Here is a 14,387-nt window from a genome sequence, read left to right on the forward strand (position 1 = left end):
ATGTGATGTACTTATACAAATGTGACTTGAGCCTGTTTCTGATGTAGGGACCTGCTAGTTTATTAGTTTTAATTTATAAGGATAAGTTATGTAGATTTATAAAAAAACAAAAAATATATAAAAAAAAGAATCGACTAATGATTGTAGCTTTTATTTTACATTTGTTGAATATAGCCAAACGCAATCTACCCATTCTGAAGTATTGTATTAAAGATTAATTTTATTAGTTTCATTTTATTTAATTTAAAGCTTAGCGGGTATTTAAAAAAAAAAAAAGTAATTCTGTTCTGTTGGATACTGTTGTAACCGTTTTTTTTTTTTTGTAATGTACACATAATGATGCCTGAGCTCGGTTTCAGATATATACTATTTGCCGTCGCACCGGACCGGTAGCATGGTGCTGATTTACAAAGAGAACAAGTACTGGATAAACAATCGTTATCAGAACACTATAAATTGGACGTGCAGAGATCGCAAGAGGATCGGCTGCACGAGCTGCGTGCAGACCACGATCGAAGGACGTTACATCAAGCACAAGGGGTTCCACAATCACGACGACAATTACACCAAATACAATTTCGATAAATGATCGGCGTATTGGAATTAAAATTGCTCACGATCAATGTATGTATGTTTGTTTGCTAGTAACGTGGGTCGATACAGCGGTTTTCAAATGAAATTGGACGAATAATGACCGAGAAATCGAAAAATATTCAACATCCTGAGGGATTCCGTGTAGATTCCCTTCTTTATTTCGCGTGAAAATCGTATTTCTGGATCACTCCTAATTAACACCACAATTGAACAAATAGGAGTTTTATTGTTGCAGCGGCTTACACAGTTTTAAGTTATACCAACCATATAATTCTTTTCGTCTTATGTATTTTTGGCGGTAAAAAAAATCTCGTGTCACAGACTATCTTCTTTTTTCCACCTCTCGTGCATTCCGGCTTACGCATCATAGAAAAGGTTTAAACGCCACAACCCTTAAAAATATTGTTTAAAATTTATGGCAATCATTGACACTTCACTTTTAGCTTATTTTTTTCGTATTAAATCTATAAATTTCATCGGTGTTATATCAATTACGAAAACTCGCTTGTACTGCACGCGTCACTATCCCACTGAGTTTCTCGCCGGATCTTCTCAGTGGGTCGCGTTTCCGACCCGGTGGTAGATTCTGCGAACCACGGCTCTTGCTTGGGTTCGTGTTAGCAACATTGTCAGGTTTGAGCCCCGTGAGTTCACCTACTAACCCGGCGAAGCTGACATGGTCTCTCTCTCATCAGCTTAGGTATAAAAAGCGGTAGGTAATCAAGTTGCTTATGGGCTGTGTGCTACCTAAAAATAACGCGCAATTTAAAGGATACAACAGCCGGTGATGTAAACTTAATAAGGATGTCAAGATGCCCAAATTGGAAGTTAGTGCTTCTAAAAAAACCTGTGTGATATGTTTTTTTTTATATGTTTCGTTGGAATCGTATCGGCTGCCTGTAAAAAAAAAGTGTTTTAAGTTTAAAAAATGTTAATAGCTAGTAAATATCATTGGTCAACGTTTTAAAATTATCTGTTAATAAGGCTCTTCGAATAGATCATACTAGCAAATAAGGAATTTCGTGTTAGGAAAACGGAATGCGCGCTTAAAAAAATAAATCGGCTTGGGCCTATGTTCGTAAATTTTACAAACGAGAGCGCAAATAAAATCTAAATTTATATTTCTGACATGGAAACCTGATTAGGGCTAAACAGTTTAAGCAGATAGACGAAGACCAGGTCAGTATGTAACACGAATGTTTGGAGCTCAAAGTATTTTGGTCTAATTGTTTTAACGACTGAAAGATCGACTGTCTGTCAAAACTTTCGCCGCTATCATTAGAGACGCTATTTAAGGGGTTCTAAAACACGATGTTCTTTAGTACAGTATTTTTTTTTATTGCCCTTGTAGGCAGACGAGCATACGGCCCACCTGATGGTGAGTGGTTACCGTCGCCCATGGACTTCAGCAATGCCAGGGGCAGAGCCAAGCCGCTGCCTACCGAATTCAGCAGAAAGGCTAGCCGTACACTACTTACGGGAGAAACAGTGTGGCAATCGTGTCAATGAATATCGACGCTTGAAAGGCAAACGTGACTAAGCGACAATGCATGAACTTTACAGTAGACTAATTTAAAGTTGAATTACCTGAAAACAAAATTTATTTTAACGAATCTAACTGTAGTAGAATCTAGCTAGTAGCTGTAGGATTGAAATGATTTTAATAGACCTAGAAATATATTTTTTTTGCGCATCGAATATGGTTATTGCCTATCATTTATGTACAAAGCAGTTATTGTCGCTTAGTCACGTTTGCCTTTCAAGCGTCGATATATATAATGACTTGTTAACAGTCTCACGCAGATAAACCGCTTAGCTTAACGACCTTGAAAGCTCTAACTCAATTAACAATAAAAAAGAATCATCTACCCATGAAAGCAGGTGAACTTAAAATAGACTTGGATTTCGTGCAGGGTCATTTTTTCTGCATATTATAAACAATTTGCAGAGATTAGTTGATGATTTTTGCGGCTACCCGCTAATGTGGTTATTATTAGTGATGAAATAATTTTCTCTTAGCTTTACGGCTACGGACACGATAATATCTTAGGATTGTTTTTTAAAATAAATATCGGCAAATATTATCGATAGTAGATATTATTTATTACATTAAATAAAATGTTTCTTTTGTTATATCAATTAATACTAAGGACTTTTAAAATTTAATTCAGAAATCGTAAAATTTCGATCATCAATCTGTTCCTTTTTTTTAGTCATAAAAAAATCGCAATTATAATCGTGGATAACGGATCAATCATAACTAGATATTATTTCAAATCCCCCACTTTCCTGTTTGCTCTTTTGACCATCTCTTTGAATGGATTTTATTAAATCGACATAAAATCAGTTTATTTATTTTGTAAGTGTGTGGATGTAGTAAGAAATGCAGTAGCTATTACATTATAAAAGAACTGCTCGCAGTTGTAATACCCTTGGCGATATTGTTAATAGTAAGCGAGACTTGAATTTCGAATCTATTCCAGTATAATAAAGTAATTAATACCGAATCAACGGCATTATTAAGTCAATAATATGTACTGTAATTTTCATTATACAATCAAATATGTAATTAATACGTTTAGTAAGTATTCTTATAATGATACTGTTGATAAATGAACTGCGATTGAAATTTCGTGATCTCCTCAATATTCCAGTTTAGATTTTTAGTGGTTTTATATGTTTTGTAATTAGTAGTAATAAGGTAGGAGTAGTATAGTAGAAATGCTGAGGTATTTAAATCCTATAATCCCCGTACTAGTTATATTAAAAAAAAAAAAATAGTTTCTCTGCTCGAGTGAATTGTAAATTGTTTGCCTGAGGGCTGTTCCTGATAATAAAGACCAGCAATCGAAAGTTTATTAAACCAATCTTTGTATTGTACGCAATGTAACAAGCGCAAAAATGTACCGATACTGAGGGCGTCCAACACGTGCCTTAGACTTACATTGCTGGTTTGCGGTCAGTTTGCGTGCTAAGTTTAAGGCCGGTTACAGTGCTCCACCGACCGTCTGCGCGTACGTTCCGTCCTGACGGTACGCATTAACCGATCGTCAGTTTGCTTCATTCAGTGCTCTCCTGACCAACAATCTGACCGAATTGGTATAGTCGGTACGCAAAAGGGAAGCGTTTGCAAATAGCTTAATTGCTGCTTATTATTTTCGAAAACGTTTAAAGAAAGTTCAAGTTTTTTTAATTATTTCAGAATTTCCTATCAAGTTTTGATGAATTATCAGCACATACTTCTTGCCAGGTCTTTAACTTGGCATCGCGATCTTTATATAACACGTGGCCTTTGTCCCAGAGCGGTTCACGAAGACGAGCTTCGGTGATTAGGCGCTCGGTGTCGATATATTTGGCCACGTTCAATACGAAATCGCTTTTTCTGATGATGATACCCACATCCGTACGGTCGGTCCACCTATCGGTGCAGCACTGAACGCGTTCATTTGTTTCCATAGCGCGTCGGTAGACCGACGGCACGCATGCGGACTAGAGGTGGCTAATATAACCAATAACCAATAAATTTACCGGTAAAAAAAATTAACACTTCTATTCGATAAATAAAATTACCCAAAACGGTTAAAAATACCGTTTACCAAACACACTGCGTGTAGTGGCATAGGCAATTATTGGAAATTATATTTATGCAAGTTTCAACTTTATTTCAACACGTAAGATTCATTTTCGCCTTGCAGATGTCTTCAACTTATCATGTAAAAAATATTGAATTTTATGATTTCATTGTATGCTCTATACCCCTCAAAATAAAGCACAATATTTAAGTTGGTGTATTTTACAGTTAATGATAATTTTTTTCGTTAAAAAATTGAAATGAAACGATATTTTTACCGAACGCGAAGATGACGTGATTGGTTGATTTTTTAAACGTAATATTTTGTTTGGTACTTGACATTTTGGTGGCTCAGTGCATCTTTTCTATTATTTTGGTAAAGTTGTGTTTTTGTATTTTAAGAGATTTGTACTTTGTGTTTGTGTGTTTTGACTTTGTTTTTGTGTGTTTGAGACTTTGCTTACTTTGTTGTTGTGGATTTTTAAATTGTATATCTAATTTAAAATGCCGAAACGCAATGCAGAAATATGGGATCATTTCGAAAAGTGCTAGTACCATTCAAGTTTAACATTAGCAAAATTAATTTTTCAACGAAAAGATTTACCGGTATTTTCAACCAATAAAAATATCGGTAATTTTTTTTATCAATTACCAGTTAACAGATAAATAAATTCAACCGTTAACGCCATCTCTAATGCGGACGCGCTAGACCGACGGTCCTCGTACGCAGTGCGTAGCAATATACGCGTGCGTACGGTCAGTCCAGCACTGTAATGATTTATGAATTTTCATATAAACGACAAGCGCGACTGACGTACGCACAGACGGTCGGTGGAGCACTGTAACCGGCCTAAGGATTGCCTTACATCGCTCATACCTTAGCTTCGAGTATCAACTCGTTATGAGATGGTGATAGCATTCCTTGAACGGTGTGATTTTTTAATTTAAGCGCCATCTAGAATCGAACGACGAAACTTCGAAGTAGCTCGTTAATAATGCATTCGAGCGATAGATGGCGTTGATTATACTACATTCTGCCTATGTACGTACCTAATGTTTGGATCCTTCATTAACTATTAAGGTTTAATATACATATGAATTGAAATATTCGAATTTCGTTTGTTTTGTAGTGCTGAATAATTGGACTTTCCAGAATTTTCGAATTTCCTAGTCAGTGCATTGTTTATAGAAAAGTATGTGCCAAACTCTTCAATTTATAATTTTATTATAGTGTAATAAAATCGGATACGTAAAATTCTCAAATAAATTATTGAATATAATGGTACGTTTTTTTTTGTTGTTGTTGCTCAATTATAAAATGTATTAAAAGACATTCTGAACGATTGCATTAATTTAATATATAGGTTCAATTATTTGCAAGGTGTCGAATGAAGTCTAGGTAAGTGTACAATCGTTGCTATTAGAACGGTGACCGAAACCGAATGTTTTTCAAAAACCATAATAGTACTAAAAGATCTCAAACGTTTTAGTGCTTATGGTGAAAGGGCGTAACGGAAAAAACTTACTAATGCTCAACGGTTACACGTATTACCAACACAAAGTAATCTGCCAAGTATCTGTAATCATTTTAAAATAAATTACAATAAAATATGTAAGGAAAATTTACGAAGTTGCCGGTAATCTGACCGGCAACTTCGTAAATTTTCCTTACATATTTTATTGTAATTTATTTTAAAATGATGACTCGCAGCATCAAATCTCGTCAGGTTGATGAACAGCTTCGTATTGCTTTAGAACAATTAAAAAATACTCGCGAAAAATATGATATACTTTTACAAGAAAGTGAACAAAATGAAGAGGAGATGCTGTCAGTCATCTCTAAGAATACTGACCTTAAAAAACAATTGTCTCAGCTCTTCATTGAACACAGTGAAGCTCTTGAGATCAATCAGAAGTTGCAGGATACGATTAACACCTTTTCTCAATGCAGTGATGAATTTTGTGATTCATTGAAAATCACTGCTGAGTTGAGACATAAATTGGCTGAGGCTGATGATTGTATTTCTGACTTGCGGTCAGAGTTATGTAAACTTAAGGAACAGCAGCCTCAGAGCTTATATTCGGAACTGGTTCAGAGCGAACCCTCTTTGGTTGCTGTAGATACTGCCTTGAATTTTGACATAACTACTATTGATCTGACTGGTAGTGATGCAGAGACCTCAGAGCGCTCCCAGTTAGTTTTAAGTAAAAATAAACTTAGGAAATATGTTAAAATTAATAAATTAATATATAAGACTCAACGGAAATTGAGGAATTACAAGTCTCAGGAATACATCAAGTTCATTTGCAAGCAGAGAACTTCACTTTCACACCAGGTAGCTGTATTGACTGAACAGAGTCAACAAATTCATCACAAACACATGGAAGAAATAGAATGTTTATCTACACAAATAAACAATTTAAAGTCAAGTTTAGAGAACATTACATTAAACTATGAACTAGCACAGAGGGACATTAGTGAGCATGTGTTGGCAATGGACAATTTAATTGATACTTGTAATTATAATCAACAGCGTTTTGACTCTTTGACAATGCAGTACGCTGAATGTAAATGCTCTGCATCGGGTTGTCAGGAGCTACCACATGTTGAAATTCAAAAACATAATGTGTCTATTCTTTCAGTGCTAGAGTCTCAAAGCAATGATATTATGAGGGCAGCACCTATCTGTCTACCTACTACTGCATCTTCACAAGTTTCTAGAGAAGACAAAATTAAAATAAAAATTTTTAGTGATGAGCTGGGGAAACAAATGGGTGTGGCATTACATGACCTTTGTTTTGGACAACATGTGATTAATTACTGTATGCCAGGTGCTAATCCAGAACAAATATTTGATAAGATTTTAAATACCACACATTGTCTAAACACAGTCATAATAATTATGTTAGGGAGGAGAGAAAACGTTAACCAAAAACAAATTTTGCATTATGTTGAACAAGTTAATATGTTAAATATTAAAAAAATTATTATGTTCACCTTTCCTTACTTGCAGGACTTGCCGACAGAAAATAAAATTAGATTTAATATTAATAATGCAATTTATAATGCTTTTGACAATAATAACTGCATCTTGACATCCAAAAAATATGCATTTAAATTAATAGACTTAAATAATATAATAAAATTTAGATATTTAAGGACATCAAAAAATGAAATATTTAAATTAACGAATAAAAATTTTAGACAAGTAGCAACATCGCTACACTATTTTATACACAATTTCCTAGCTATAAATTTAGCTAAAAAAATACCTGCTTCTATTGAGCAGGAAAAAGATATGACATGTTATAAGACTTTGGAATCTGCTTCCAATTTAAATTAATTAGTAAGACAAAGGAGTCACACTCTTGCAATTACAAATCAATTAATACACCAACTAGATTATACCCATCAAAAGACGTTAACGTTTCAATTATTAACATATTCAATTTGGTGCATCAAAATTTACAAGGGATGATGGGTAAAGAGCTAGAAATTGAAATGTTTTTAAATATGCATAATATTAATGTATTCTGTGTCACTGAGCACTGGTTTAGAAACTATGAATTATTGTTTAATTTTAATGATCACCAGTTGTCAAGTTCCTTCTGCAGAGAGAACGCTATTCGCGGTGGCTCACTGATTCTCGTTAGTAAATGTTTGAAATGTAAGGAACGAAAGGATGTAGTGGCCCTCTCTGTTGAGAGAATTATTGAAATTTCCTGTGTTGAGCTTGAGCACCTCATCGTTGTCTGCGTCTACAGACCTCCTGATGCGTTATATGATTCTTTTGAAAATATTTTGGAAAATGTATTGCTAAAGCTTTCTGTCTCTAATAAACAAATTTTGGTATGTGGTGATTTTAATATTAATCTTTTAGAAAACACAAATACCACTATTAGATTCAGAACACTGTTAAAGTCATATAACCTCCCAAACTTATTTTTAGAGCCTACTAGGACAACGACCACATCGGCAACATGTTTAGATAACATATTTACAAATGTAACACCGACTAACAAAAAAATTATTAATCAGTTAACATCAGACCATAGTGGACAATTTCTGTCTTTTGAATCTAATATGAATCCTAAAGATAAAAATACTCTTGTGATTGTTCCTATTAATAAAAAACGAATTGAGAAGTTTAGAAATAATATTAAGCAAGAACATTCAGAAATTATTTATAACAAAAACCCAAATTTGTCATACCAGAATATGTTTCAGAGAATTAATTTGGTCTTTACTGATATATTTATTCCTAAAACTGTAACATTAAAAAACAAAACCGTGTTCAGCGAGTGGGCCACCACCGGAGTGTACAAGAGTAGAAAAAAGTTATATGATCTGTACTCTGAAAAAGCTTATAATAATGATGAAACATTTCATCAATATGTCAGGAACTATTCAAAACTATTTAGAAAAGTTTGTTTAGCGGCAAAATCTTTACATTTAAGTGATTTAATAAAAAATGCCCCTGACAAGATAAAGATGACTTGGAACATCATTGGTAGAGAAAGTGGAAAAGTCAGAAATAGCCACCAAGAATTCTCATTAAAAATAGATGATAAATTGGTAACTAGTCATGAAGATGTGGCTAATGCTTTTGAAAAGTTTTTCTCTGACATTCCAGTTTCAACTACCACTTCTCTAAATTCATCCCCCACAGCAGCTGAAATATTATTGCATAAACATGTCAACAAATGTAATGAAATTTTTAAATTTAAGGAAATTAATTCAAGCAGTATAATAAAAAGTTTTAATAGCCTTAATGTAAAAAATACAGCTGACTTGTGGGGAATATCAGTAAAGATTTTGAAGTCTGTAATAGACATTATTGCTCCTCATCTTGTTAGTATTTTTAATGACTGTATTAGGTGTGGTGTATTTCCTGACTTAATGAAACATAGTAAAGTGATTCCTCTTTTTAAATCTGGTAGTACTGATGACCCCTCTAACTATAGACCTATTTCAGTACTCCCTACGTTGAGTAAAATTTTTGAAAAAATTATTTTGACCCAACTTTTAGAACATTTTAATTCAAATAACCTGCTTCATAATAAACAATTCGGGTTTACCAGGGGTCGCTCTACAACTGATGCAGGTGCTTATCTAGTCAAAAATATTTTTAAATCTTGGGAGGAATCGCATGATTGTCTTGGAATTTTCTGTGACTTATCCAAAGCATTTGACTGTGTTGAACATGAAACATTGGTGAGGAAACTACATCACTATGGTATTAGGGATGGTGCATTGGAACTTATTACTTCCTATTTATCAGGACGGATACAAACAGTAGATGTGAAAGGTAATAGATCTTCAGGCACCTTGTTGAAAATGGGTGTACCTCAGGGTTCCATTTTGGGTCCTTTTTTATTTCTAATATATATAAACGATTTACCTAGTTTTATTGAGTCCCGACACGAGGTCGTATTATTCGCAGATGATACATCTTTATTATTTAAAATTAAACGACAACTACAAGTCTATGACGAAGTGAATGATGCGATTTCGTGTGTGGTTCATTGGTTCCGTATCAATAACCTATTATTGAATAGTAAGAAAACTAAATGTATTAAATTTACTTTAAAATGTATTAAACCATCTTTAAATGTGAGACAAGTGGATAGTGATGTAATTGTTTCTGAGGAATCATTGGAGCTTGTTGAGTCAACCGTATTTCTTGGTATAACAGTGGACTCCAAACTGCAGTGGGGACCTCATATTCATAAATTGGCGAGTAAGCTCAGCTCTGCAGCGTACGCAGTAAAAAAAATTAGAATGTTAACAAACGCGGACACGGCTCGTTTAGTTTACTTTAGTTACTTCCACAGTGTCATGTCCTATGGCATTTTGCTATGGGGCAATGCGGCCGATGTAGAAATGATATTTATTCTGCAGAAAAGAGCTATACGTGCTATTTATAACATGCACTCAAGGGAATCCCTGAGGGAGAAATTTAAAGAAATTAAAGTTCTCACTATGCCATCCCAGTACATTTTTGAAAATTTGATGTATGTTCGTAAACATATTGAGGAGTTTCCTAAACAGTCGGACATACATAATAGAAATACTAGGAACAAACACAAGCTTGTTGTGCCGATGAGTAGGTTACATAAGATACGAAATTCATTCGGGTGTTTGTCTGTGCGCCTGTACAACAAAATCCCACATGATGTTCAGAACCTACATATACATAGGTTTAAGAAAACTATTAAAGAACATCTGTGCAATAAAGCTTACTATAAAGTCAATGATTATCTAGAAGATTGCACAAAGTGGGAATGAGTTGCTCGCTCCAGGCATTTCAATATTGTAGTAATTGTTACGTTATAATACTCAGTGTAAAAAATTCATATTTAAAAAAATAATAATATTAAAAATAAATAAATAATAATTTTATATGTAAAAAAAAAGACATGCCCGCTGAGTTTCTTGCCAATTCTTCTCAGGACGGAGGCTAGTTCTTGTGAATTGGCGGTAGTTCTTTTGACGTTCAACAAGTATGTACTTTCATTTATGTTGAATAAAATTTTTTTTGATTTGATTTGATTTGATTTGATTTGAAAAGTGCTCAAAGACGGTTACCGATGGAGTTGCACTCAGATGGGGTCCAGGTCGTGCAGAGGATTCTTGCACGTCACAAACGATATGCTGGTTATACGAGCGCAAACAGAACATACTCATCCACCCTCGAAGTACTTATTGGAGAGCACGAAAATGCAGAGATCTTATGTAAGTATCAAAAAAACTTTATCTACTAACGTTAGTGTTGTTCCGGAAACCACAGCGGATTAAGCTTACTAATTTACGTGACATTTGCAAGCTGTGAGACCAAATATTTGGGGAACTATAACATGACATATCTTTCTTCAAACGTGGCTTGTGGAGAGTACTTAACGGTAGGCAGCGGCTTGACTCTGCCCCTGGCATTGCTGAAGTCCATGGGCGACAGTAACCACTCACCATCAGGTGGGCCGTATGCTCGTCTGCCTACAAGGGCAATAAAAAAAACACTTTTACGAACGATAGCCAAAAAAGTTACGAAAACTATAGTTCGCTAACTTGTTTTTTTTTGTTTTTTTACCACATATGTAGTATGCCAATTTGGAAAGTTTAAAGGTAAGCCTAGCCAATGAGATGCCAAATTTCAATATGTGCAATACGGGGAAATCATTTTAAGATACCATTTTAGCCAGTTGATGATGATGAAATTTAAGCCTCAACCAATTGTCTCTGGTAATAGCTATGTAATAAATCTCACCAAGCATATTGCTTGCTCCAAGCAATAGAAAATTGTTCCACATGTCTCTGGGTCTGTGGCACCCACCTGACATGAGCGGGGGTCTGATAACCACCAAATGTATAGACCTTGTCTTTTGCCCATGATTAGAAAAAAAAAACATTTAAAAATCATGACATCTTTGTTATTTTCACCTACAATAATGACTAATCTATATCTTTATTAGTATAATACCATGTTATATTTTAAGGTTACTAAATGGTTGGCACAGAGCAAACACAAAGAGATTCAATGCTTTTCATTATTTCTGATAGGGGAGCCTTACGTATTTGAAGAAGTGATGTTACTTCAATTAACAATATTTTAATTATTGTGGTATTGTTTTTCATTCTAGACGAGGAGACCGAATGAATCTATAAATCCAATAGCGTTTAAAATAAGCAAAATACACGGGAGATCTTCTTTTTAATATATCTATTTAGAGTTATTTGGTTCTCTTCAAGGGATAACTGGACTTGCAATTTGATAGTGCAAATCGTGTCGATTACATTCATTATTTATTATTGTTAGCTCTTGAATTGTACTAAGGATTTATTTTGTATTAAATAACAAGTAAAAAATTGTTGAATAACTAAGATATATTGTATATACATTAGATCACCATTGTATCTTATAATCATGTATGATTATTAAAAAATATAACGCCATCAACAAAATATCATTTTTTATTTTTTTTTCTCTTGCCATAATTTGTCTTGATATGTTTTTGTCTTTAAATATTATTGTAACGAACAAGCTACTTAATATTGTACGATGATTTTGCCTGAATTTAGCGTAAAAATAAAATCGTAACGACATTGGCTGCCGTAAACCGTGTCCTTCCGATTCTAATATTGCATGCAATAAACAAAATTAACCTCGGCAATTATACGATTTGTCAATATTTTGTCCCGCAGTTGAGTTCTACTTGCGTCCAAGCGGTCGGATCAATCTCCGCTTAAACAATTTTACTTTCTACAAGCATTTGAAGGCCAGGTCCAACGCGTACCGCTGGAGCTGCACTGCTTACGGTTCGAAATGGAAATGCAAAGCGCATCTCGTCATCACCGATAAACTCGAAGTTCTAAAGGCGAATATTCTTCACAGTCATCCGCCCACCTCGAAACGACCGGACGTTCGGAAAATCGTTGATTTGAAACACTCGATTAACGAGAGAGAGATTAAAAGGGTTGGTAAAATAAAATCGGACATCGGAACTGATTCTCAATCGAATTACACTCTGACGTCACCGCTTCATAATTATCTCGTGGCTCACAGCGTTTTCGGAACCTATTAAGATCGAAGACCAATTAATTTCAATTTGTCATTTTTATCTTTCCTTTTAATTTTTTCTCGAAGCAATAAATTGCTATAAAAATATATATATTAATTAGTAATTTTATGGATTATTCAAACAGCTCTAGAGCTAATTAATGTTAAGACCGTAAGATAATGATTCTCGATTTTAGTATGCTCATTTTTAGCAACGTGCCTTTACAAATAACGTGTCTTCTAGAATTAACATCTATGAATCATGAATGTCTCCGGTATATCATTGTAGTTTTATAAATTGTAAAATAAGTTATTTAATCGTTTGAGTGTGATAATTTGCATTTTGTAATAATTTGTCCAGTATTATTTTGTGATCGTTTTAAATTATTTTAAGGAAATATGTATATTAAGACTGCTTGTTTTTTTTTTTGTGATAATACGGCATCTAATTTTAGATCTCAGAAGCATTTTAGTGATGTGAAGTTTTTTTTTTCCTTATGTGTCCTATTTTTAAAGTAAGTTTTTCGCATTACTTTTAACTTTGATTTCATTAATTCTTAAGCTTTTTTTTACGAACTTTTGTATACGATTAATGTTTTCTAAATTAAGTATTTGATCAATAATGCTTGCCCTCGTTCTACTATTTTATATATCTTTATTAAATATTGAGTATACGGAAATATTGTTTCAATGTTACTACATCCTATATCCAGAATTCGATTTTTTTATCCTAAAGATAAAATTTAGTTTTCAAAGCTATGCATCAAGCTATAAAAGTACCGATCTTCAATCTACGCATCGAATGCTGTCAGTTTATTTGAGGTCTTTGTACGTACAGATATTGATGTCAAACTTTTGTTCTAAATAAAATGTAGGTACGAATGTATAAAGCAATTGTTTTTGGTTCGATTAAAGAGTTCAAACTATTGTATTAATACCCCGACTAAAGTGCCATTGAAACTGACCTAAATCGAGTCACACAACAAAGATACCGTTAGGCCATTCATTCAGTGGGGCGGTGCAAGATGGCTCCTGTGCGCCGCCCATGGTGTATCTCCCGAAATGACGTCCTTCGGGAGTTTCCCGGAGATGAAATCCCGTCTTGTCATCAGGACGGGTACCGGCGAAGGCGGACTTTCGGCGCGCACTGCGGTACCGTAGGTCTGGTGTAGCCCGTGTGGTGGAGCTCGATGGGGTTTAGTCGGTAGTCGTTCTGCGGGGCAAGTGCTTCGCTCGCCTTTTTCAAGGCGTAGTCTCCTGCGAGGAATTCGGGGAGGTGGAGGACCTTGTACCTCCTCGTCCCCCTCTTCCTCTCAGATAGAAAAGATAGATAAAAGCAAAATTGTTCAATTAATTTCAAACAACGAATGCGACAAAAAATGCAACATCAATACTGGTACTATGGCGCATAAGCATCTGCAAATTGTAACATTATTACGACAAATTTTACAAAATTTCATCTTTATTGCAAAGACAGAAGAAGCTGTTTTATATGCCTATACAGTTGGAGCTGATTAGCGGCGTCGGCGGCGTTCCTCACAAGCCTGAGACATTTGGTGGCATATGTGTAGTGGAACCAGATTTATTATTATAATTATTTATATATCATGTATAATACATGGTTATGGTTACATCATGTACATGGTTATGGTGTACGTGGTTATCGC

The 14,387-nt window shown here is 34.5% G+C and overlaps 1 protein-coding gene across 6 annotated transcripts in view; it reads left to right on the plus strand.

The window, feature by feature from the left end:
• LOC119628614 (uncharacterized) overlaps positions 1 to 13,400 on the plus strand; it is a 44,394-nt gene extending 30,994 nt beyond the window's left edge. For 2 of the 6 annotated variants that reach the window (XR_009973352.1, XR_009973351.1), the window contains exons 3-5: positions 360 to 5,564; positions 10,738 to 10,901; positions 12,366 to 13,400. Coding sequence is in view for 4 of the 6 variants with exons in the window: in XM_038011536.2 (XP_037867464.2) it covers positions 7,641 to 10,454 (2,814 nt within the window). In the remaining 2 variants the exon portion in view is untranslated. Of the gene's footprint in view, positions 1 to 359; positions 5,565 to 5,797; positions 10,902 to 11,264; positions 11,289 to 11,803 lie in introns of those variants that run through there. The other 4 variants (XM_038011538.2, XM_062668965.1, XM_038011536.2 and 1 more) reach the window with 3 other exon arrangements.
• The last annotated feature ends 987 nt before the right edge of the window (positions 13,401 to 14,387 follow it).

The sequence above is a fragment of the Bombyx mori genome, chromosome 6 (genome assembly GCF_030269925.1).
Source record: "Bombyx mori chromosome 6, ASM3026992v2".
NCBI lineage: Eukaryota > Metazoa > Arthropoda > Insecta > Lepidoptera > Bombycidae > Bombyx > Bombyx mori.